The sequence below is a fragment of the Camelus ferus genome, chromosome 22, assembly GCF_009834535.1.
Source record: "Camelus ferus isolate YT-003-E chromosome 22, BCGSAC_Cfer_1.0, whole genome shotgun sequence".
Lineage (NCBI taxonomy): Eukaryota > Metazoa > Chordata > Mammalia > Artiodactyla > Camelidae > Camelus > Camelus ferus.
The window spans coordinates 19,535,323-19,559,667 of record NC_045717.1 but is presented as its reverse complement, the minus strand read 5'-3'; the positions used below and the strand labels follow the sequence as shown (position 1 = coordinate 19,559,667).

Here is a 24,345-nt window from a genome sequence, read left to right as displayed (position 1 = left end):
TATTTTGCCATTAGCTCTATCCTTCTCTCTTACCCTGTAGATATTTTCACAATGCACTGGGCACAGACTTCATCTTCACGTGCTGATCTCTCCTTCCCATGCCTTTTGTCACTTTTTCAGTTCTTTAGAGAAAGTTGTGAAACTGGCCTATGGGGTTCTCCTTTCTTCCTGTGCCCTTGGCCACCATGGAGCAGCACTTTCTAGGCCGACTGGGTGAGTGAGGCTCAGACTCCGCACTGCCCTTGCCCCTCGAAGCCCTTGGCTGTCATCTGTCCTGTGCCATCTTCGGAGTGTCCAGTTCCCAGGTAGCCCCCTGGCGGGACGATAGGGCTCTGGCCTTCTAGGCTTTTACTTCTGTTTGGTGACACAGGAAAGTTTCAAGCTAAATAGGGAATTAACGACTAGGGGTTTTGTTTCCCATACTCCGTAGAGGATGAAAGTAAACAATTTCCAGTTGCACCGGAGAGAATAGATCGTCTTCCCCAATACCCCTATTCCTCTCTGATTTTATTCAGCGCCAGGAGGAAGAGGGGAGATGTGCCTGGAGCAGGGTAGTGTTTGGAGCCAGAACGAGGCTGCCTGTTGGCCGGATCCCAGGCCACCGCTCCCGGTTTGTAGTCAGGAGGAGAAAAGGAAGGGAAAACTGGGGGGGTTGGTTTATAGGAGAGGAGTATGCAGCCTGGTTCTGAGGCAGGCCTCATCCTAAGACCCAGCACGGGGGTGTGGGGCAAATCCGTTCAGCAAGCGTGGAGATGCTAGAAAACCTCTCCGGTCCGCCGTTCTGAGCAGAGGAAAATAGGCCCAAGTCAGCCAAAAAAACCCGCTTTGTCCAAATTCTCCGAGCCTCCTTGCAATGTGCGTATTCTGGTTTCCATGCTTGGCGGTTCCAGACTCTTGGATGATTTTAGTCAGGCTGCAGAGCCCCTTCCTGCCTGCCCCCCAGAGAGGGGAGGCCCCACCCACCTCTCGGATAAGCAGCCGGCCCCTTCCTTTTGCTGCCTACAGTTCTCTTTCCATTTCAGTCCGGGAGGCCGGCCCCTGCTTTCCTGTGTCCCTTCTACTGTGGGACAAGATGGGAGATCTCAGGGATACGAAGTTGGCTTCTTTTCAGTTTGGGCCAATGCTGAGTTATAAAATCCCAGGAATTGGACAGACTAATCGGGGCTCTATTTGTGGACTTTTAAATTTTTCTATGTCCTTTTTCACCCAGATATACAGTAGTAAAATGGATCCTGAAATATCTGGTAATTCTTATGTAGGTTTTGTCAGTTATATGCACTATTTGTGTATAGTTATTCAAAATAGCACAGACATATATAAAATTAGCCCAGGATCTCAAAGAATAATCTGAGCCTTAAAGCAAGCAGGATGTGGACAAATAGGATTTTTTTTTTTATTTTAAGATAAAGAGACCTCCAAACAGTGGCTTGGTTTTTAAAGATACAACTTCTTGTGCTTCTAGATGTCTCACTATTGGCAGGTATGGGCCAGTTGTGAAACCTGTCTCAGGCTGGGAAAATTATTTTGTTTCCTTGAAGATTGTTGAATGCTATCTACATGAGTGAGGACCTGTACAGAGTTTCCTCTTTTGCCTTAAGTGATCCACAAGGCCTCATTTGTTTTGTAGAGTTTTGGAAAACAACACATTTCACTTTCTTGAGCTAGAAGCAGTCACTTTCTTTAGCTAGTTTTTCTTTTTCTTCTTCTTCTTCTTTTTTTTTTTTACCCCCATCCCAAAGTCCTTATCTCTTCTCCTAGCTCACTTTTCCTTTTCAGCCACATCCTCTTTCCCTCCATCTCTCTGTCCTCCTCTCTCTTTGCAGTTTTGGGCCAGCTGGGCTTTCTTTCTCCAAGTTGGGCTTCCTTCTCTCTCTCCCTCTCCCTGTTCCTCTTATTCCTGTGGCTGGCTCTGTCTTTTTCTTTTGGAGGCACATTTTTCCTAGTGATGGCTGAAATCGGCATGGGTATTTCAGAAATGTTTCCCTGAAAACTATTGCTTTAAAAAAAAATAAAATTCTTTTAAGGGGAGAGTAGAGTGCATGCTTAGCATGTATGAGGTCCTGGATTCAATCCCCAGTACCTCCATTAAAATAAATAAATAAACCTAATTACCCCCCCAAATTGTTTCGAAAATATACATTACAGTGAGGCCTCTCACAAAGGCAGAAAGATTCCTTTCCACAAACTAAAAGTCCATGTGAGTTTTTAAAGTCTCTGACTTCTTGATTTTTCTTTTAAATAAGGAGTACACCTTTCCCCAGAAATCTCCCTGCTTTTCCTTTATTTTTTTCCCTTGTCTTTAATTTTCTTTTTCACTCGCTACTCTCACCAGCATCACTGGCTTGCTTACCCCTCAGACGTTTTTTCTCTCATTCCCTTTCCTCCCTCCTCTCTCCTTCTCCTCCAAGGTTTGCCTGTCCCCTTGCTCCCTCCATCCCCTGAGCCCTTGCATTTATGGGTAACTCATCCCTGGAGAAGCCTTGAATCCTCAGGGGGTTTTGTGGGTTTTTCTTTTTGTCTTGGCTCTGGTCTGGGTGCAGGGTGCAGGGTGCAGGGTGCAGAGCGTCTGAGCTCCCTGCTGCGCCAGGAGGGGAGCTGAGAAGGAGGCTGGGTCTGGGACAGGTAATCTTCTAGCGGGGCCTCCACACTCTTAACAAAAGGGGGACAGTCCCCTTTTGTCTGGGGCTTCTGAGGGGCGTGTCCAAGGCCTAGAGCTGCCACCAGTGGCATGTAGGAGGAGGGGGCTGTAGGGGTAGGGCGAGCCAAGTGTTTCTAATGGAACCTGAGCGATTCTTCTCTGTGTGCCCCACAGAAAAGAGAGGGAGACCTTTTCTCCTCCCTCCCCATTCATTCAAAATCCCCTGGCTGCTCACCCAGGAAGGCCTCCCCTGGGAGCCAGCTGCCTCTTAGGGAACAGGGTGAGAGGAGAGCGCTGCCTGGGACTCCTCGCTGCCCACCTTCAAGGTTACAGGCCACTGGCAGGTGAAGGACAACTGAAGATTGTTCTTCCTCTGTGTTACTCCCCTGGGAAGTGCCTGTTGCTCCCCCTGTTAAGGGAGAATTGAGGGGGCACAGTGGGTCCCTGAGGCTCAACCTAAAACACTCCACTGGTCCTCCTGGGCCACTTTTATGTCCAGTTTCTCGGCCACTCCATCGACCTTTGACCTCTCCCTTCATCCAGGAGTGAATCAGGAATCTTGTCCATTTCCCTTACTGCCAAGTGGATCCTTCCATTCGCCATCTCTCCTGCCACCTACCCAACTGTACCACCGGATTCAGAATCAACCCATGTTTAACACTCGGCACTGTGGTCTGTGAGAGACGGAACATGTTCGAATTCTCCAGGAGGCTCATGTTGGCCATTTTCTGCTTGGTGTCTAATATTTAGTATGAATCCAAATACCAGAAAAACACCCCCATGCCAAATATAAGCTCACTTGTAGTTTCTACCATCTCATCATGACTTTAGAAAGTAAGATTGCTTCTCTCAAGGTGGAGAGGCAGGGTGTGGTATCTTATGTTACTCAGCTAACATCCTTGGCTAATTGAACTGAAGCTGGTTATTAACGTGATGTTAATTATTGAACGCCACCCTAAGAGGCCTATCTGCAGCGGCACCTGCCTCTTCCTGTCTCACCTCTGTTTCTCTCCGGTTGCTACGAGCTCACTTCAGACCGTTCAGGGCTTGGACTGGGGTCTCAGGTGCTGGGCGGCACCTTTCTCATTGTCAGGGTTCAGTGCCAGCCCAGGGCTGCATGTTTTGTTTTGGTACACCCCAGGCCCTCTTCCAGGAACCTTTCCGTTGAGCATAAAGGCCACGGAGCACAGGGTTTCAGATGGGGAAGAAAGGGGCGCGAGTGAGCAGTGACCTTTTTTCTGTTGCCAGCTGAGGGCTGAGCCTTGCCTGGGGAGAGGGCAGCTGTAGCGACTGGGTTCTGAATGGGAGCATGCTCTCCCTGTCTGTGTTCACATCCTCCTCTGCTCTTCCATTTGTTTAATAACTGTCTCCTCCTTACTGCTTCTCAAAGGCCGAAAGCATGGCTCCAAAGAGGACCCTGTGGAGACTTCCACACTCTTGGCTTCCCTCCCCCCGTGCTTACCTGCCCTTCCAGCCTGGGAGGGAGGCCCAGGAGCAGGGGTTCCCCTGTGGAGCTCTCCTTGGTGACTTGGTTTCCCCGAGGTTGTCTCAAGTTTCCTGATAGACTCTTTTCTGTTCCCTTGTTTCCTTCTTAGCTCTCTCCCTTTCTTTTAAGTTTTTTATTTTATGCTCTTGCACCTTGCTCCCTGCAGTCTGGGCCCTTTAGTCTGAACTGAATGGGAGACAGGTGAATATTCCCCCTCCTCCAACCAAGAAACACTAAATGCAGATTAAGTGGAGAGGGCAAAGCTGGAGAAAGCAAAGAATTAAAGAGTTCATTTGGGAGGTGATGGTGGGGTGTCAGCAAGACCCAGTGATTGTATTTGGAAGTAGTGTCCATCTTCTTGTCTTTTTTCACCTCCCTCTGGGGTTGGCTGTTGTTTGTGGCTGCGTGTAGTGCTTGTCAGCGGAGTGCTGTGACAGGAAGCTATTTTAATAAACTGTTGCAGTTTCTCGAGCGGAGCTGCATTGCGTTGGCATCCCTCTTCACCGCTAATGGAGCGTGCGTGGCTGGGTGTGGGCCGAGGGAGGCACCGAGCTCACTGGGGGCTGGGGCTGGGGGTGCCATGAGGTGCTGGGGGGCCTGTCTCCTCCTCTGGGAGTACTCCAGTGAGCAGCAGCTAGACCTGGGGGAAGGAGTGGCCGCACCCTGGGTGCCGGGTCCCTGCCCTGGAAGTGCTGCTGGCATCGACACTTTCCGAGCTCTCTTTCTTCTTCTCTTTCTATTCATAGCACAGCTCGTGTGTATGGCCAGGGAGGAAAACTTCCACTCGCCCCTGTGCGCCCCATAAATAAAAAAAGAAATAGAACCAGAAAAAGAGTGTTCTGGCCTGAGAGAAAGAGACTGAAACCAAAACACAGAGAGAAGGCGCAGCTGCTTCCCCAAGGCCTTCTGGGGCTCCCTCCCGCCCGCCAGCCCGCCCCGGAGTCAGGCCTTTATTTATTTATTTTTCTGGTTTTTTTTTAAAAAAAATTCTGTGTCTTCCTCAGCCTAGTCCTCCTCACACCCCCTTCAGATTAGCTGGGTGGCCGCTGCCAAATGGACCCGAGTGGGAGCCTGGAATGAAAAATTCATAACTGCTGGACTTTGCTTGTTCATTAGACGTGAACTTGTCGATTGGGCAAATTGTTTTTGGTCTCCAACTGCCGGGGGCTCTCCCCACCCTCCCGGCTCGCCCGGTTCCCTCCTCCCCTTGGACGCAGCCATTGGCTGCTCGAGGATGTCTCATTGCCAAATAGGTGGATCCTTCTCCCTCTCCCTCCCCCCTTTCTCCCCCCTGCCTTTAACTGGCTTTGGCACAGGCAAATGGATGGGGATTGAGCATGAAAGGGGAGAGAGAGGGAGTTTGAGAGAGAGAAAAGAAGCAAAAAAAAAAAAAAAAAAGATCCAAAACCCAACCAGCGCGCGCGCGCGCGCACACACACACACACACACACACACACACACAAAACACACGCACACACACAGCCCCATCCCATCCACGTCCTCCCTCTCTCCCTCTCTCTCTCTTCTTCCCTCCCTCCCTCGCTCCCTCCCTCTTTTGCACGCTTCTGCCAGCGACGGTCTGCAGCCGGTCCGAACTCGTCCTCTTCCCCGGGAATCTGCGAGCTCCCCCTTTGCCTGCGATCAGGCTCAGAGGCAGAGGGAGGCAGCTCGAAGTTTACACCCCTGTGCCGCTGCCAAAGCCGAAAGCCTTTTTCTTCAGCTGCCGCTTTTCCCCCTTCTGGTTTTTGTTTTTGTTTTGTTTTGCACAGGGGTGGGGTAGGGGTGTGTTGTGTGTTGGGGGGGTGGGAGGTAGGTTTTGATATTTAAATTTTGCATATTTTAATTTTATTTATTTATTTATTTATTTATTTATTTATTTATTTATTTAAAAATTTAACTGGAAGAGGATGTACAGAGGGTGAAACTGAAAAAAAATTTTTTTTGTTGGCTTTTGTTTACCTGGTGTGTGTGGTAACTGACTCGCTCCCTCTCTCTGCTTGCTATCCCTGACCTTTCTTTCTTTTTGCTCCTTTTAAAAAAAATATTAATTTCCCCCTTCTGTGCAGTGGAGCATGGGGGGGAGGAGGGGGAAGGGTTTGAGAATCCACCCAAGCCCGGCCCCTATTCCCCAGAACACCAATAATAACCCCCTTTAAAACATTTACCTTCCTCCCCTGCTCCTCCCCCTCCCCCCCCACCCGCCCCCAACTCACAACTCTGTTGAGTCCAGAAGCTCAGAATCGGGCGTTGGGCTTTGCCGGGTGCTTCAGATCAATGGTAATTATTTAATTTTTTCCAGTTTTATTTTCGTAAGCAGAGATCAATTATTATTTAAACTTCAAACAAGCAAACAAGCAAAAAAAAAAAAACAAACCAAAAGCGAGAGCCCGGCCTTCTGTCACCTGACTGAGTGGGAAGAGGGTGAAGGGGTCAGTGGGGTTGGGGTGCAGGATGCCCCACGTAGCTTTTAACCCTAACGTGGCTGAGACCACCACCTTATTTGTGCTAACAAGAAGTGTTTTGTTCCTTATTACTGTGATTAACATTAGCATTGGTGTCGATAACAAAGCTGAAATCACATATTTAGGATTTAGATCTGATTTAAAAAAATGCTGGGGTGGATGTTCCAATTGGAGCAGGAGAAAAGAGAATGAAAACAGCCTGGGGAGGGGGAAGCCAAATCCGTTTCCTCGCTGGCTTGTGGATGTCATGTTCTCTCTTCTTGGGGGTGGCCAAAAACCTCCTGGTGTCGGGGTGTGAGGTGGCCCCCGCATGCCCTGCCTGTGCCTCCACAGGCATTCATGCAGACTGGACACCGTGCCGGGGCGAGCTGACATGAGTTCGAGGCTGCGATAGAACATGGAGATGTCATGGGCGCGACAGAGCCTGGCGGGGATACCAGCAGCGTGTGTGTGTGGACGGCAACGTTGTCTGTGCGCGCGTGTGTGTGAGTGAGTGAGGGAGAGAGAGAGAGAATAGGTGTGTGCTCAGGCTCTGGGTGTCTCTGTCTGGCTGCTGAGGCTGAGATGGGAGCGAGCGGCTGGCTAGGCTGGCGGTGGCTCCAGACCACACTTTCCTAGAACAATTGCAAGAGAAAATTGTTGTGGGGGGGGAGGAGGAGGAGAAGGCGATTTTTCTTGTGCTCCGCTTCTAACGCTTCTTTTCTCCTTTTCTCTTTTCCCCTCGCCCGTCTTCCCCTCCTCCCGTCCTCCCTCGCCCCGCATGCTCCCGGCTTGCCGCCTGCAGGATGAGTTCCACCCGTTCATCGAGGCGCTGCTGCCTCACGTCCGCGCCTTCTCCTACACCTGGTTCAACCTGCAGGCGCGGAAGCGCAAGTACTTCAAGAAGCACGAGAAGCGGATGTCGAAGGACGAGGAGCGGGCGGTGAAGGACGAGCTGCTGGGCGAGAAGCCTGAGATCAAGCAGAAGTGGGCATCCCGGCTGCTGGCCAAGCTGCGCAAAGACATCCGGCCCGAGTTCCGAGAGGACTTTGTGCTGACCATCACGGGCAAGAAGCCCCCCTGCTGCGTGCTCTCCAACCCCGACCAGAAGGGCAAGATCCGGCGGATTGACTGCCTTCGCCAGGCCGACAAGGTGTGGCGGCTGGACCTGGTCATGGTGATTTTGTTTAAGGGGATCCCCCTGGAAAGTACTGATGGGGAGCGGCTCTACAAGTCGCCCCAGTGCTCGAACCCCGGCCTGTGCGTCCAGCCACATCACATTGGAGTCACAATCAAAGAACTGGATCTTTATCTGGCTTACTTTGTCCACACTCCGGGTAGGTTTCTCTCAATCCCCCTTCTCCCCCACCCTGTTTTATTTCACTTGCTGGCATTTGTTCTGTTTATTGTACCTCTTCTTTCCAAACGGTACATGCATACACGCGATGGGCCTAACTGGTTCACTCGTCCTGCTGAGGCCTACAGCATGTTTGGTGTTCCCTTTTACCTTCTGTTTCCCTCCACCCTCTCAATTCTTCCTCCTTTGCTCCCTTGCCACGTTACCGATTTTTGTGCGTCTCCATCTTTGGAGTACTCATCTTACCCAAAAGATGCTGGAGGTCTTATGACTGGGGCCAGGATGCCCCAGAATTATCCACGATGTGAGAGCTTGTGATAAACACCACCACCACCTATATATATATATATATATATATATATATATATATATATATATATATATATATATCACTCTTTGCTCAGATTGAAAGTGAGTCAGAAGTAGTACTGGGGGGCAGGTGCTTGCTTTCCTGCAGCTTCCCCGCAAGTCCTGGGGGAAAGCTGGATTTGGCAGAAGCGGGATGGGCAGCGGTTTGCAGAGAGAGGGGCAAGTAAAACCTCTGGATATGAGACAGAATGAATAGAAAAGAGGAGAGAAGGCAGAGGCGGGCAGATTCTGGGGCCCAGATGCCCAGGCAGGAGCTGCTTTGGCTGGAGTCTGGCTGTCGGAGAGGAGAGAAGTCATTTGATTTCAGAGAGTGAAAATGAGCGCGAGATTCCTTGCACTCTTCCCCTTCACCTCCCCTCCATGTTTCAGCTGAAGTGTCGAAACCCCAGGATGTGTGCCCTCAGCTCCCTGCACCACTGCTGGGGGGCAGAGAGACTCTCCCCAGCATAGGCACGCCAGGGAGTGGTGTTGCTGTGGAAGAGGTCTTAGAGAAACAAACAAACAATCAAAACTCTGTAAAAATCTCCTTTTCCTTTTGTGTTCCAAGGAGTTCCAGGTCTGCTCTTTGCTTTTCCAATTTCACCCTGCATTTTGGGTTGTGGTGGTTCAGTTCTCCTCCTCTGTTCCTTTTTTTCCCCCTACCCTTTCCCTTTTTATAATTTCTTTCCGCTTTTGTTTTCTTACAAATTGAAACAGAGATGGCTGGTTAATTTTTAGCCTCCACTCAGCTACGCCCAATTTACTGCCGCCTTTGAAACCTAAACGGGCGGCACTCTGTGATTAAGCAAGGCAGAAGTGTGTTTACATTATGCCCAACCAACTTGTAATGAGAGGGCTACCAAACCTTTCCCTGTGTGTGTGTGTTTTTTTCATTCCCACCATTCCGTTTTTTTTCCTCCTTTTTCTCTTTTTTCTCTCTTTGTGCGAATGCAAGAGAGTGTGGCTTAACTTCAACTCTAGTGAATGTTCTTTCCCGAAAATGTGTGTGTGTGTGTGTGTGTGTGTGTGTGTGTGTGTATCTTCCTTCCTGTTCATTCACAAAAAAGAAAAGCAACTCACTTTTCTGCTTTGGTCACCTCCTTGCCTGTTTGGAAAGTTGGGAGGAGAGGCATGACTTAATCCAGAAGGGAAATTTTGGGGAGCTTTCTGCATTGCGTCAGGAACGGAACCTCGAAAGGGATTAGCACTGAGAGTTTATATGTTGGAGAGCTCTGGAGAGAAAAAGGTAATATTTGAGGCCTCTCCTCTTGTTCATTCTCTCATTCTGAGAGGTGGCTTTGGTAGTTGGTTGGAGGCAGTGGACACCCCCTACCCCTCCCTACCTCCCTCCATGGATCTTTCTAGGCCTGTACCTGGTCCTGTGTCACTATCATAATCCCTCTAGAAGAATGACCAACTGCCAGTCCTCTTCCTCCTTCATTCTTTTTCTTTCCAGAAAAGAGACTAAAGAAAAAATTTAAAGTTATTCCCTCATTTTCTGTCTACACAGCAAATCAGAGTGGGGAGGGTGTATGCCTGGTGGTATTGGAGGTGGCTTGGGGCAGGCTTGGAGCCTTGAGCTTGTGTCTGTCAGCTCCTCTGAGAGGGGATTCTGTACTGTCCGATTTTAGAACTAGGGCCTCTGAGACGAAATCAGTACTCATCTTCCTTCTAAGCTGGCTTCCTCTACCTTGCTCTGTAGCTGGATCCCTGTAGCTGAGCTCTTTCCCTGGCCTCTTTTATTTTAGGCCGTATTTTTTACTGCTACCAGCATGGGGCTGAGGTAGGATGAAGTATGTGTGATGGAGACCATTTCCTGGCCCGCCATCTGGCTCCTGGACTGATCAGGCAGGTGTCAGAAGAAGGGAGGCACCCCCATTTGTGCCCCAGACATAATGAGATCATTTGCCCAGTAATAGGAGTGAATTCATGTCCCACCGCATGCAGCCATGGCCACCTCAGTCCCAGCTGAGGCTTAGTTCCTTGACAAAAGCTGAGTAGAGAACTGAGGATGTTTTCATATAATCTGTCTATAGTTCAAGTCCCTGGACTCCAGATAGTTTCAATGAAGGTATGATTTTTGTTGCTGGACTTGCTTTAATTCTTACTTACTGAAGGGGTGGGGGTGAGCTGGTGTGGCATGGGCCACCAGTGGGCCTTGGGTAGGTGGTCTCAAGATGGTGTGGAGTAGGCATGGCTTCCTCTCTAGGCTACCCTGGTTTGCTAGAAGATGTCTTCTGTCTGAGCCCCCGAACAGTGTCAGTCCAACAGCACAGCCTCTCTCTATTCCACACACAGACATAGGGTGCTTTGCACCTTTCTTCCAGTATAAACTGGGGTAGCAAGGGCTCAGACGAGAGTTGCTTTGGACTCTAAAAGAAGTACTTTTCTTCCCGTCAAACTGGGCTGAAGAACCTGATCTGGGCTGAACTGGCTGTGCCGGGTTTGATGACAAGTGGGGACGTGGCTTCACCTCCATCCAGGCACCATCAGCTTCCATCTGTGGCCCTTGTGGGTCCTTGTTTTGTCCCACATGAAGTTTTAAGAGGTGGCATGGTTGAGGAGTAAAGGACATGTGTGTGACGTCAGGAGCTCCACTCTCAGAATATGGGGTCCTAAAAGGGTGGAGGTGAGGGTGGCCTTCTTCTGGGAAAGAATTTCTCTCTGTGTCTGTTCCATTCAGGAGGGGAGGTTGAGGCGGAGCAGGGTCAGAGAACACTGCCATGGGGAGGAGTTAGTACATTCCTGGTAATGTCCTTCCATCCAAAGAGGGTATCCTAGGGCAATGACTAGAGTCAGAGGGGAGCATGGGGCCAAGAGGAAGGATGCTTACGTGAGGAAGGATGGCTGAACTATTCTCAAGCACAGCTAGACTATCTTTAAAGCTTCTACAGGGATCTGAAGGTTGAGCCGGCGTCTTCATACCTTCTCTAACCTAGGCCTCTGTCCTAGGAAAGAAAAAAAATCTGAAAGTAATAAAATGCTTTACTGAATGGAAATATTAGTATCTCCCTGTCAGATCCCTCCAACAGGCCCACAGTGGAGGCCCGTGAAGTCCAGGTATTCAGCTGGCGGCTTTTTTCATCTCAGCCTTTTCATTACAGAGAAATTTACATGTAGAAGGAACCCCCATCACCAGTTCCAACTTACGGCCAGTTTCAGTTCATGTGTAGCCTCTGCTGCCCACCTGCATTGGGTTGTTCAGAAGGAAATCCAAGCATCGTAGCCTTTCATTTGTGAATATTTGTGTACATGTCTCTAAAGATGAGGACTCCTGAAGAACATAACCACAACATCACTATCACACCTAAAATAAGAATCAACAGTTTCTTTAGTATGGTCAGATAGCTGGTCAGTGTTCACATTTTCCTAATCGTCTCCTAATTTTGTTTGCCGGGATCAGGATCCAGATCAGGTCCACGCATTGCAGTGGGTTGCTCCATCTTTCAAGACTCATAATTTCTAAGTGGTCCTCCTCCTCCTTCTTCATCTTGTTTTTTTCCTGGCAGTTTTTGGGTTGTTTTTGTGGAAGAAACCTGTAGGATTTATCCCGTAGGATTTTCCAGTCTGGACTCTACAGGCTGTGTTCCGCTGGGTTGTTCAGTGTGCTGCTCTGAAAAGAGATTCTGCCTCCCTCCTCGCCTCCAGGTCCTCGGACAGCTGGGCCTTTCCTGTCGCAGGAAATGGATTAGCACCTGAGGATTTATCTAAGTGAACTTTTTCAAGTGCAAGGTCGTCCTTCTCAGGTATATGAGCTCTCTGGTTTCCCCTGTCTGCTTCCTCAGCAGTGGAAGGCATTGCTCTGCCATGTCAGCCCTGCCAAGATATGGCCGATGTCAGTGATGCCCCTCAAGCTTTTCCTGGATGCCTGGCCCATCTGGTGGCTCTGGTGCAAGTATGGAAGGGGCCACAGGAGCTCCAGTCACCCTCTTGGGGGTACTAACCCCTCCTGAGGCCTCTGTGCCACCTCACCCGTGCCTCTTTTTTTTTAGGGCCAGAAATGCCACTGGTCTGCGTTTTTGAGGCAGTGTGATCTGGTGCCAGGGCTGTTGAAGATGGCAGGGCCCAGTTACCGGATTCCTAAAATTAGCAAGATTTACCAATGTAGGGTTAGGTGCCCTTTAGAGCATCCCAGAAGAGATGTCACTGTTGGTCAAAGGTCAGATTTGGTCATTGTAAAATTCTTCGATTCATCTAATGCAGAGGATGGTTAAAGGGATTAAACCAGCTACTACGTAAAGATACCGGCACATAGCAGGCAAGCAGTGGACAGCAGCTGCTACAATTACGATTGCTTGCTGTGATTCCGTGAGCCCAAGGATGTCTCCCTATCACCTTTACCTGCTGGTATTATTTTTGCCTTAAGTTACGACCCAGATGAGAGCTAATTTTTCTGTAACACGGCAGCCTTTCAAATGCTGAAAACGGCTCTCACGATTCTTTTCCACCCCTCTTCCCAGGAAGCTGTTCCTTCTCCAGGCCAGACGCTGCCAGTCTCTCATGCCTCCCACATTCGATGTGGCTCCTTGCATCCTTGCCATTTTGGTCACCACCCCCTGGAGGCCCTCTTAAACTGGAGCCTTTGACATTGAACACAGAAACTCTAGGTTCGATCAGATCCCATGGTAGCTACATGATTCGCCGGGCCTTCAAGCTATATAATTTGTGGGGCCAGGTGCAAAATGAAAATGAGGGGCTCCTAGTTCAAAACGATTAGGAATTACAATGAGACAATAGACCACTAAACCAAGCGCAGGGTCTATGTGACTGTCCAGGTTGCACACCTGTGAAGCTGGCCCAGGCTACCTTTGCTGTTAATGTGACATGGGGTGCCTGGTTCTGGGGTGAAAGGGTGATGTGTCTCAGGCTGGCTTTGTGGGGGATGTGACCCCAAAGAGGAGATCAGAAATGCCCAGACCCAGTCCTTGCGTTCTGGGACTCCCCTGACCATCTGCTGTCATCTCCTTTGTCCACAGCACGTCTGCCCAACTAGTCAGGGGTTCCCACTGGCTGCGATGTGCAGGGGGTCTTGGTGGAGTGCTCACTCTGATGGTTGAATTGGAAGCTGTAGCTCAAGGGGAAAAAGAACCACCGTTGTCTGAGCTTGAGCTGGCAGAGTTCAGGCCTGTGAATAAGCTGAAGGGGACCTGGGAGGCCGAGCATGGTGACCAGCTGTGCTCCACTGCCCGCCCAGAGGAAACAGGGCCACTCTGTAGCAGGAGGGCTGGGATCCAGACGTGCAGAAGGACTTCCTGAGGATTCGGTTTACTTTTTGGCACTGCCAGAGGATGGTTGAATTTCCTTTATTCATGAAATACACACTTGGTGAACCTGCTGTGAGCAAGGCCCTTCTAAGAATGAGAGACTCCTGCATATGGCCCACAGGGTTTGGGTGGAGGCCTTGTGATAACTTCCAGAAGGTACTGTCCTGTAGATGTGAACGTTCAGCAATCCATGCAGGAGGCGAGGGAACACCCAGCAGGGCTTCACTGGGGGCTGCTCCCGGTGGGCCATGAAGAAGGAGGCAAGGCCCATCTCAGCCACCTTCTAGAGTTGCAGGGGCCTGGGATGCTGTGGAAGGATAGGCCTGAGGGGTGGAAGGCTGTGCCATGGTCTGTCTCTGTTCTGGTGTCTGTTCTGCAACAGCTGGGCAGAGAGGGCACAGCTAAACATCCCCCTTTCTGCCCTGGGAAGAAGGTGTCTCCCTCCCCACCCCTTTTTCTCTTTGCCCGGTCAGTCCCACCCCCACCCCACCCCCCTGTCTCAGGAGCTGCCACGCTTCAGTTATTTTATCCTTCAGTGTCCGATTCAGAAGTCCTTTCAAAGGCCCCAGCAGTGTCAGCGCGGTGCTCGCACAAAAGGCCTCTTTGATTTCTTGTTTGTTTTCATTTGCCAGTGGAGGGGGAGGGGGCAGGAGAGAAAGAGCTTCTGGGTTTTAAAATTTTTATTTGGGTTGCTTCATTCTCAGAGGAGTTGGCTCCCTGGAACTCTTTTCTGAGTTGGGGGCTCGGAGGTGAGAGGCAGCCTTCTGGGGAGAAGGCTGGGGCAGAAGGTGGGGGCTGCCTCCTGAAGCAAGACGAGGAGGTTTGGGGGTTTAGAATATAGTTGTTGATTCACCTTCAGACTTTCTGTGCTAGGCCTGAGGGTAGGAAGGGTCAAGTTGGAGCCATGGTGCTTGGGAAGAGAAAGATCTGAAGTGCCTGGCACTGGCCTCATCACAGCTGTAGGATTTGAGCAGTCCTGAACTTTGACTTTGCCATTTTCCCTTTATCATTCCAGATTCTGCCATTTCCCTCCTGGCTGGATAGGAAGAGGGGTGGGGCCCTTTTAACTCCACACACTTCTTGGAAATTCTTAGCACCTTGAAATATAGGCTGGGGCTCCCCACTCTCCATCAGGGGAGTAGAGAGGTGAGAGGCCTACCTAGCAGCTAGGCGTCCTGCTGGCAGTGGTGCGCAGGCCCGGGAGGAGCTTGCTTGCTCTCTCACCTGGTGCCTCTCGTCTCCCCATGGGGACTGACTTGGGAGACGCTGCAGCGTAGGCATCCCTCCCAGAGGACCTGGCCCACGGCTCATGGAGGACTTTGAGGGCAGGCTGGTCTTGCCAAGTCCTGACACACAGGGAGTTGAGTCTGAAAGGAGATGGAGGACCACCTGTGCCCTTGGTTTGGGACAAGAGACACCCGTCCAGCACCTTTGGGGTGCAAACTTTAAGCACACGTGGGCACGAACCAACATATCAGTAAGAAAGGGTACAGCCCGTTGGTCGTTGTGCTTGTGTGGAAGCCTGATTGCCAGGGCTGGGGAAGAGCGCCGGGAAGCGAGGCTTGGGCAGGTGGTCACAGGCGTCAGCAACAGGGAAGTGTGCCCACTGGGTGAGGGGGGCTCCGCAGGGCCTGGTTGGCAGACGGAAGGAGGAGGCTGGGGGGCTGAGAGATAGATAAATATAGCTGATGGCATTTCTCATGATAGGTTTTTCTTGGCACTGAGGGCACCATGGCAAACAGTACGACAAACGCCTGGCCCTGCAGGCCGCCGTCGCCATTTTAAGCATGTTTGAGCTGAAGAGTTGTTGGCATTAGAAGAGGGTCCCAGAAAGCGGAGGGGCTGCGGCAGGGAGGTTTGGCTGGTCTGGACCTTGCCCGCTGGATACCTGGGTTCCTTATTTTGTATGGAAATTTAATATCTGATTTTCTGGCCGTTTGGGGATTTAAAAAAATATTTGGGCATTGCCCTTTGTGGGCCTGTCTCCCAAGTGATTTGTCCCCCTACTGGCCATCATGGCCTGTCTGTGGGGGGATGTTCTGGCTCTTCTCTTTACTTTGGATGTCTTAATGATGACCCGGCATGCCACTGCCCCAGGGTCAGGGCCATTGTTTGCTATTAATTTGGGGAACATCCAACAACTTAAGGTTTGTTCAGGTTCCTGAAAAATTTTTGTTCCCTGTCGATGGAGGAGAGGGCACACCCGTGGTCACCATCCCCGGCTCTAATTCCATTTTTTCGTTGAAGGCCCAATATGGCCGAGGCACCGTGTTGAGTCCCGTTCATGTGTTAACCACCCAAATTCTTACACCAGTTCTAGTTTTAAACCCTCGTTCTTGGCTCTGTGTGTGTGTGTGTGTGTGTGTGTGTGTGTGTGTGTGTGTGTGTGTGCGTGCGTGCACGTAGGTGACACACACAGCGGCCTCCGTGTGTAGTTAAGATTTGGTGAACCAGACTCAAGGACCTGGGAGACTTCCTGGAAGATGACCTGCTTGAACTGTACCTTGAAAGACAGTGAGGTATTAGCTCGTTTTTGTCAGCTGGCTGAGTCTTTTCAGCCTGCTGAGAGCTGATTCCCTCCTCACAATGGTTGAGTGATATAGGCAGGGCAGGTATTGTCCCCACTGTACAGAGAAGGGAACCCAAGTACAGAGACGTCCAGGCACTTGGGTCACACGATGAGTTTCCAGCAGAAGGACCCCAGGTTTCAGGTCACTGAACTCCTCGGCTTCCCTCCGTGGGCCTTGCTGCTCCTGAACTTCACCGGGATTGCTGGCCTTGGCGGAATCTCAGAGGATAAAGCCTTGCAGGTTCCCGTGGTCTCCCTTGCTCTCTAGGAGCTGAAACAGAGGGGCTGGAGCCCAGCCTGTGGCTCAGCTCAAGGGCTCACCCAGCTGCATGTGGGGTGGAAACAGAGAGCGTGAACCTGGCTTGTCCTTGACCCTGGTCTCCCTTCCCACCAGCCAGCCCCTGCCTTTGACCTGAAAGGCAGTGTGCTAGTATACGTGGGGAAAGGTCGGCTGGACGCCCTCTCCCTGCTGTGCCTGGCTCAGCTTCCTGGCACCCCTTCCTGGAGCATGGGGAGGGCAGACAGAGTGTTCAGGAAGTCCAGGTGTGCACAGCCAGGTGGGCTCAGCTGGATCTTGGGATCCCTGATTCTTGCTCTGTCATGCCCTTTTCCTGGGAGTCTGCTTAGAATTGTAGTTTGAAATAAAAATGAATGTAATTATCCTAATTAACCAGATGATCGCTGGAAGTTTTGCAGTAATCTGCTCTTCATTGCCTTTTATGCTCCTGAATTCACGTAGATGTTCACTCTTACCCCTTTCTTAAAGTTTGAAAACTTTGGGGCTGAGTGAATAAAAACTCTCCCAACATGCTGAAGGCAGCCGAGTTGTAGGAGAGGCTAACTTACTGCCAGAGATTTTCCTGTTTCTATGGCTAGTAAGGTAGGAACTTAACCTCTTAGCCATTGATATCAGCTCCCATAGAGCAGGGTTTCCAAACCATGGTGCTGCTGCCTTTTGGGCCAGATCACTCTGTGTCACGGAAGACATCCTGTGCATTGTAGGGTGGTTAGCCATATCTCTGGCCTCGACCCACTAGTTGCAACCCCCACCCCAGGTGTGACAACCAAAATATTTTCAGACATTTCCAAGTGTCCCTGGGGACAGAATTGCTCCAGCTGAGACCCTCTGACCTGTAAGAAACAGAGGGGTTCAGACAGAATATACCCCTTTTTCACCTCTTGCCTCTCCTCCAGTTTAGGACCCTATTTACCTTTTCTAATGTGGCAACAGAACCTCTGATCCCTGGCTGTTCCCTTGCATGTCCTTTTCCATGTTCCTCTTTCTGGGCAGAAGCTCCCTGGGCTGAAACCATCTGGGGGCTCCTCTTCCCCATGGGAATCATGATTCCCCCTCCGTGTCTCCTACTGAACGTTCCTCCTGATGTATTGCATTGTGGTCTCTCTGTGTGCCAGGGCTCTGCTGATCTGGGGTCTGGACCAGGGGATCTGGTACTCAGCTGACCCAGGCCTATGTGATGAGCCAGTGACCCCATCAGGCCCATCTCAGACCCCAAAGAGCAGCAGACATTTGTTTCTGCAGCATGGGATGCAGAGATTAGAAGTGTTGCCTGAGCCTCAGCCCTACTCTTTTTTAAAGAGGTATTTGATTTTTCTTATTACTGTAGTAAAACACACTCTATAAAAAATTCAAATAGAGAAATGTAAGAGACAGACAGGCTCCCCTCACCACCCTCCTGCACCAGAGAGAAGCTCACTTCCCAGATCCATGTAGGTTCTTCTATTTTTTTCATTAATTAACTTTTCATCAAATACTTTTAAATACAGCGATATCTATTTTAAGAGCAGTTTGGGCTAATTGAATTGGCTCCATGGAGTGCCACTGTGGTCTTAACTTTTCCCATCCCCTGCCCATTCCACGCATGTCCCCTGTCACCATAGGTGCAGAGCTTATGTCCCTGTCTTCTTTTCCTCCGAGGTGACAGCTTTTGTTCGTCCATGCTGGGAGCAGGGTGACCAGTAGAACATGTGTTAGTGTCTGAGCAGCCAGGATCCTTCTCTGGGGCATTCCTGCTGGTGGTATAACCCCGGTGGCAGAAGTCAGGGCACTGCCAAAGGCCTGGCCACCACGGGGTGCTGAGGGAAGGAGGAGCCACTAAGAAGTGGCCTGCTTGGCTGTGCCTCGCTTGGCCCCAGCCCCTTGCCTCTTTCCAGCTCTTTCCTGGAGGGCCAGGATGCTCCTCTGTGTGGGGCCAACCCTCTGCCAACTGGCCTGGTGTCCGTGAGGCTTTTCTAGACCCTACTGGCTCCTTCCAGGGGTGACTGCTGCTGCTGCTTTTTCCCTTTCTTGAAATGGAGAGGGAAGTATCCCTCAGCCTTCCAGGATTTATCCTATCATAATTCTTTGTGTCAGGCTTAAAGATATGGCAGAGAGGAATGTTCTCTCCAGGCCAGGGGCACAGACAAGACAGGAAGAAGGAATCTGGAAAGAGCTTTGCAGCTGGGTCTAATGGTCTAGGGTAGGCTGTGGATGACAGCCGGGAGTAGGGTGACACCTGGTGATTCTTCTGGACTGGGTAGAGTGCTCGGAGGGATCAGGGGATCCCTGGAGATGGCCTGCAGGAGGTCTAGCATGTGCAGCCCTTGGGGAGTGTGTCCTTATTATGCCTGTAGATAATATCCCCATTAGTGCATAATTATTATGTAATGGGCGTTATTGCATAATGGCAGTTATATAACACGTGGCCCAGAATACGGGGTGTGTGTGTGTGTGTGTGTGTAATAAGTGTATATCCTCTGGCTATAAATAGTCACCAGCCCTGCACAGAATCTGTGGTCACACCAGAGCCACCTTATAAATACCCAGCGCTGGGCTATAAATTTCTGAGCTGTGATGTAGGCAGGCATGATACCTAGTTAGGGAGTGGTGGGAGGGACATGCAGCCCCACCCAGCCACATGACATCATTGTTTCCGTAGTAACGAGACGGCTCCCTGGGGGACCAAAGGAAGAGAGGCCTTTAGAGGGAGGAGGCAAATGGATAGAAAGCTTGGGGTGGGGAATGCTGAGCTAGGGGCTGACCAGGTGGTCTGCCCTGTGCAGAGGACTCTCAGGTGTTAAACCAGCACCAGGGCAGGAAACTCCTTCATCCCCTCTTTAGAGGGTCTCAGGTCCCTTCTCTGTGACTAGCAGGTCATGTGAGACTCAGCCAAGTGTTGAGGAGAACAGGGGAGCCAAATGGCTTCTCCCCATTGTTCTGTTTCCCAGGTGATCTCTCTGTGTCTCTGGGGCCACTTGCTGAAGGGGAGTTGAACATGGGCAAACTAGAGCTCTGCACCCCAGTCATGTCCTCCCCAGGGTGGGGCTGTTTCCCCTACCAGACGTTTTAGGTCAATTTTGGCCTTAGTAATATAAGAAGTATGTGAGCAATTCGGCATGCGTCTGAGAGAGCCTCGTGGAAGTCATGGTGCTGGGAGATGGTGCCCAGAAGAAAGACGGACAAGGATAGTATTTTGGCCCCAGAGGAAGCTGTCGGGTGGGATGTGATCTTTAGGCATACGAGAGGTGGTTTCGTATAGGATGATGAAGAGCTACTATTCACATCCCAGGGTGGGGGGCGTAGGAAATGCGTTTTGATGGCAGGTGGGGGGATTGAAGTTAGTTGGGAGGGAAGGAGGGTGGGTGGCCAGCTCATCCCAGTTTGCCCAGCAGTTTCCTGGTTTTAGCACTGAAAGTCCCTTTTCCCTGGAAACCCCTTTGTCTCCTGAAAATCAGGATGGTTGGTCATCCTAGAAGAGCGGTTTTCAAACAGGGACGATTTTACTCCCCCAGGGAACATTTGGCAATGTCCACGGGCACTTTTGGTTGTCACAACCAGGGGAGGGTGCTGTTGGCATCTAGTGAGTCAAGGCCAGTGCACAGGATATTCTCTCAATAAGGAAGCATCTGGCCCCAAATGTCACTACAGAACTCCCTCAACTTACAATGGGGTTATGTCCCAATAAAGTTGAAAATATTGTAAGTCAAAAATGCATTTAATGCACCTAACCTACCGAACATCATGGCTTAGCCTAGCCTACCTTAACCGTGCTCAGCACACTTGTATTAACCTACAATTGGGCAAAATCTTCTAACACAAAGCCTATTTTATAATAAAGTGCTGAAAATCTGATGTAATTTATAGAATATTGTACTGAAAGTGCAAAACAGAGTGATTGGTTGTATGGGTACAGAATGGTTATAAGTGTATCAGTTGTTTACCCTCCTGCTTGCCTGTCTGACTGGGAGCTGTGGCTTGCTGCCGCCGCCCAGAATCACAGTGGAGTATGAGTATTGTACTGCAGATCGCTAGCCCAGGAAAAGATCAAAATTTAAAATTCGAAGTATGATTTCTGCTGAATGTGTATTGCTTCACACCACATAAATTAAAAAAAATCGTTAAGTTGAATCATCGTAGGTCATGGATTGCCTGTAGTGGTGAGGTCGAGAGGCCCTGCTTTAGAGGTGGGTAAGCAGAACTTGTATGTCTCTCCTTATGACAGCCCTCCCTTGCTAGCAAAGTTCCCCCGATCCACACCCGGCCTCCTCTCTGAAATTCTTGCAGCTCTATTTTCCGTGTTTTAATTGGTTGTGTGTAGGGTTCTGGGACTAGGATACCTTTTTTTTAGGGAATCATGGGTCTTCTGAGAGAGTCTTTAACCCTTTCAAAGCTCAGGGTACCTTTGCAGTTAAGACACTGTTGAGAGTAAGCCTGGCAGTGCCTGGCAGCATGGCACTGATGTGGATTTTTTGCCTATTATTAAAAAATAATAGTAATGGAAGAATCATTAAACAGCGATCCCTTATTTCCTACCAGAGAGTTTCCAAGAGGCACAACTTTCCTGCTTCCCCCATCTTTCAGGCCAGCTCTTCCCACTAGACCTGAGCTGGCCACTGCAGCCTCTGGGCCATGGGGCCTTCTGAGTGTTCCAGTCCCAGGAAGAGAACTTATCTCCACAAAAGCCCATTTTCCAGACGCAGCAACCAAGGCAGGTCTCTGCCACCCAAAGAGATTTCACAAATGGAACAGATGAGGGAGCTGAATCCTATTCTGGCATGTGGAGTTTACAGAAATTTGAGTTCTAAGCTACCTGACGTCATTTATAGCAGATTGCATTTTGCACGGCATAAGTGAAATGTAATCATGAGAGTATAGCAAACTTTCTTTTTCACCTGTGCTTAGTGCCTGTTTACTTGGCTGCAGTTTACTTGGTCCCCTCTGGCCCTGACCACATGCATGGTGTGGCCAACTGGGTCATCATTTCTGCTAGCCTGGGACGGGGCCCACAGACAATGGCCAGGATGGTGGTGCAGTGGTCTGGTCTGCACCGGGTAGTTGGCCAGAGCAGGAGGATCAGCTGCCCCTTGTGTGTGTCAAGCCCAACTTTTGAGTTTGGACTTGAGATGGAGACAGCTAATGAGCTCGGATGGGAAAGCAGGGCCCACGGGTTTGCAGGCAAGGCCTGCCTGCTGTGCCAAGGGGAACTCTGTGGTGAGCAGTGCTGGCTTTGAACACAAAGGCCATTGCTCCACAGAATAGTAATCCTCAGGGTATTGCCAGCCGAAGAGATATGGCCAAATGAGAGGCCCCTGCCCCAAGGATGGGCCAGATTTCTCTCACTTAATCATGGTATCGTACTTTATAAAGTGGGCCTAGCATACAGATCTCTGAGCATAGTTTCAAATACGTATATTTTAAAAAAAATTAAACACACACACACACACACACACGCGCGCGCGGTCTGTTCAAGCCATGCGGCTGCCCAGGAGAATTCCTGGTCACGTGGGACAGTAACTGAGGATGATGGTCCTGAAGCCACCGTCTAATATTAGATTTTGAAACTCAGAGATTCATTAATATAATTACTCAAATGCCAGCCTGGCTTGGCAAGGCTTCTTGAATTGTGTTCCTCTCTAACAAAGCACTCTGGCTGCAGGGATGCCCCTGGTGAGCCAGAGCCCCGCTGCCTGGTTTGTGGATGGTGGTCAGAGGCATGTGTGGGCTTCTTCAGAGCACCCTCCCTGGGAGAGGCTGGGCATTCCCACAGTGCCAAGTCCTGCATTTATATGTCTTGTCATGAGACAGGCACCTCTGGAGAGTCTTCAGCAGAAGTGAGCAGTCAGCTGGGCGAGGCCCCGTTTGAATGCAGGTCGGACCCAGGTTTGGCTGAGGGCCGGATAATTTTGCTCCCCTGTGACACTTTGCACTTAATTTTGTAGGTTTCTCTGCTAAGCTGGAATCTTGGAACTGGAACTATGTTTTATCTGCCTTGGCATCTGGCTCTCACCCAGTATATAGTTTTATACAACCCCATAAACCCATTTTGAATATTGAATTACCTTCAGATGGATAGCAGCTGAAGCCCATCCCATCCTTGAGACAATGCAAAGGCATGAAATGGCATAAAAATAAGAAATAGGGCTGATGAAGAAAAGGAGTGAGGCAGAGGAGCGTGGCTGGTGTGCTTTCTGAGTGGGCATCAGGAGGAGAAAATACTGACAGATGAGTGATGGAAGCCTCTGGAAGGCTGGAAGGAACATGGCAGGCAAGTGGGAAGCTGTGGGTTAATGGGTTGAAAGGGACTTGGTTTCTCAAAATATTTTTTCCCTTTTGGGGAATGGGAATGAGGTGTCAAAAAAATGAGGAAAAGAGTAACCCTCTCCCTGACCCTCTTCTCCACTCCTCTAACTAGGGGCCACTGCTGGGTGGGTCATAGGCTCCAGCTTAGCCCTCCCCTCTCTCCCCTAGGCCTTCCCTCTGATTAGTCCTGCTTGAAAGAAGGGGCGAGGCCCTCTTCTGGCCTGACAGCATATGCCACTACCCCTCACCCGTCACCCCCAGCCCCTAGCCCACCTGGAACAGGAACCCTTCCCATGACAGATCCTCTCCACCCCGCCAGCCTATCAGATGCCCTGCAGCCCAGGTTGGCAGGGAGTAGCCCCAGGGCATGGAGATCGTTTGCATTTTGCTCAGGGGCTCCCCCTCTCCCCACTCCCCTTTCCCCAGATGCCCTGGCCTCCAGGCTCTTCATTTTGCTGTGGATACAGACGCAGTGTGGCTGGCTCTTCCTGCCCTCCTTTCTCCTCTGGCCCAGGCCTCCTGGGTTGAAGATGGCTGCTGTTCCCCAGCTGGTACATGTGCTCCCAGCTCTGGCAGCTAGATTTGATTCTTAACAATGAATTATTAAAGGAACATGAACAGTGCGTTTCTCATATACTTGGATACACACAGCCACTTCTCTGAGCCGACTCTAAAGCTGATTCTGCCGCTGCTGCCCCTTCACTTGTCTCAGACTTTAGAGTAGGTATCATTATTTTTTGAGTGAATTCCCAGCTCTCCCCTCTCCACCTTAAGAATCTCCAGTCAGCCACTTCCTCACTGGTCCTAAATTTCTTTCCTCAGCCCCAAGTGCTTGTCCTTGACTTTCTTGGAGACCCACTTTCCCTTCCAAAGTCCTCCTTGTTAGTGGAAGAGCTGGTGTTCCAATAGTCTTGGGAGTGTGGCAAGCTGCAGCGTGAACGTGGTTTGGGGGTGTCACCCTCCTTCCTGCTCTGTGTCCTTTGGCCTGGAATCTGCTTGAGCATGAAAGTTCCTGAGGCTGAGGCCTGCCTGGCTCAAGTGAACATGAATGCGGCTGGACCCGCAGGGCTGTGGTTTGCCATCACCTCATCATGCTCTTCTACGATCTGGGGAGAGAGTCATGTATGTATAGTCTCTCATCCATATACTGTTTTAAAAATGATATTTTTCTGACTAAGACTAGTGCAGATTCAGTGGGGAAGGGTATAGCTCAAATGGAGATCACATGCCTAGCATGCATGATGTCCTAGGTTCAATTCCCAGTACCTCCATTAAAAAACAAACAAACTAATAATAAATAAATATATAGACCTAATGACCTCCCCCCCAAAAAATATTTTTAAAAATTAAAAAAAAAAGACTAGTGTAGATTCATCATAAAAATACCAAATGAACACAAAGTCTAGAGGGGTAAATAAAAATTATCGAAATTCTACCACTTAAATAAGCACTAATAACCTTTTGTTGCATTTTTTATACCTATTCATGCACATATTTTATTTTTTAAAAATTGGAGTTTAGTATAAACACTTTTGGAGGCTACTTATAAAATTTAATGCCATTGTGTATTCTACCATGTCACAGTTTTTCTTTTTTTTTTAATTTAATTTTTTTTTTTTTGGTGGGGGTGGTAATTGGGTTTATTTATTTATTTATTTATTTTTA

The 24,345-nt window shown here is 49.9% G+C and overlaps 1 protein-coding gene across 8 annotated transcripts in view; it reads left to right on the top strand.

The window, feature by feature from the left end:
* The window catches only part of NFIX (nuclear factor I X), a 96,430-nt gene that overhangs the window by 20,525 nt on the left and 51,560 nt on the right, over positions 1 to 24,345 (top strand). For 2 of the 8 annotated variants that reach the window (XM_014551203.2, XM_014551202.2), the window contains exons 1-2: positions 6,969 to 7,034; positions 7,371 to 7,902. In XM_014551203.2, the coding sequence (XP_014406689.1) occupies positions 6,984 to 7,034; positions 7,371 to 7,902 (583 nt within the window). In that variant the 5' untranslated portion in view covers positions 6,969 to 6,983. Of the gene's footprint in view, positions 1 to 6,020; positions 6,402 to 6,644; positions 7,035 to 7,370; positions 7,903 to 24,345 lie in introns of those variants that run through there. The other 6 variants (XM_032465499.1, XM_032465500.1, XM_014551199.2 and 3 more) reach the window with 5 other exon arrangements.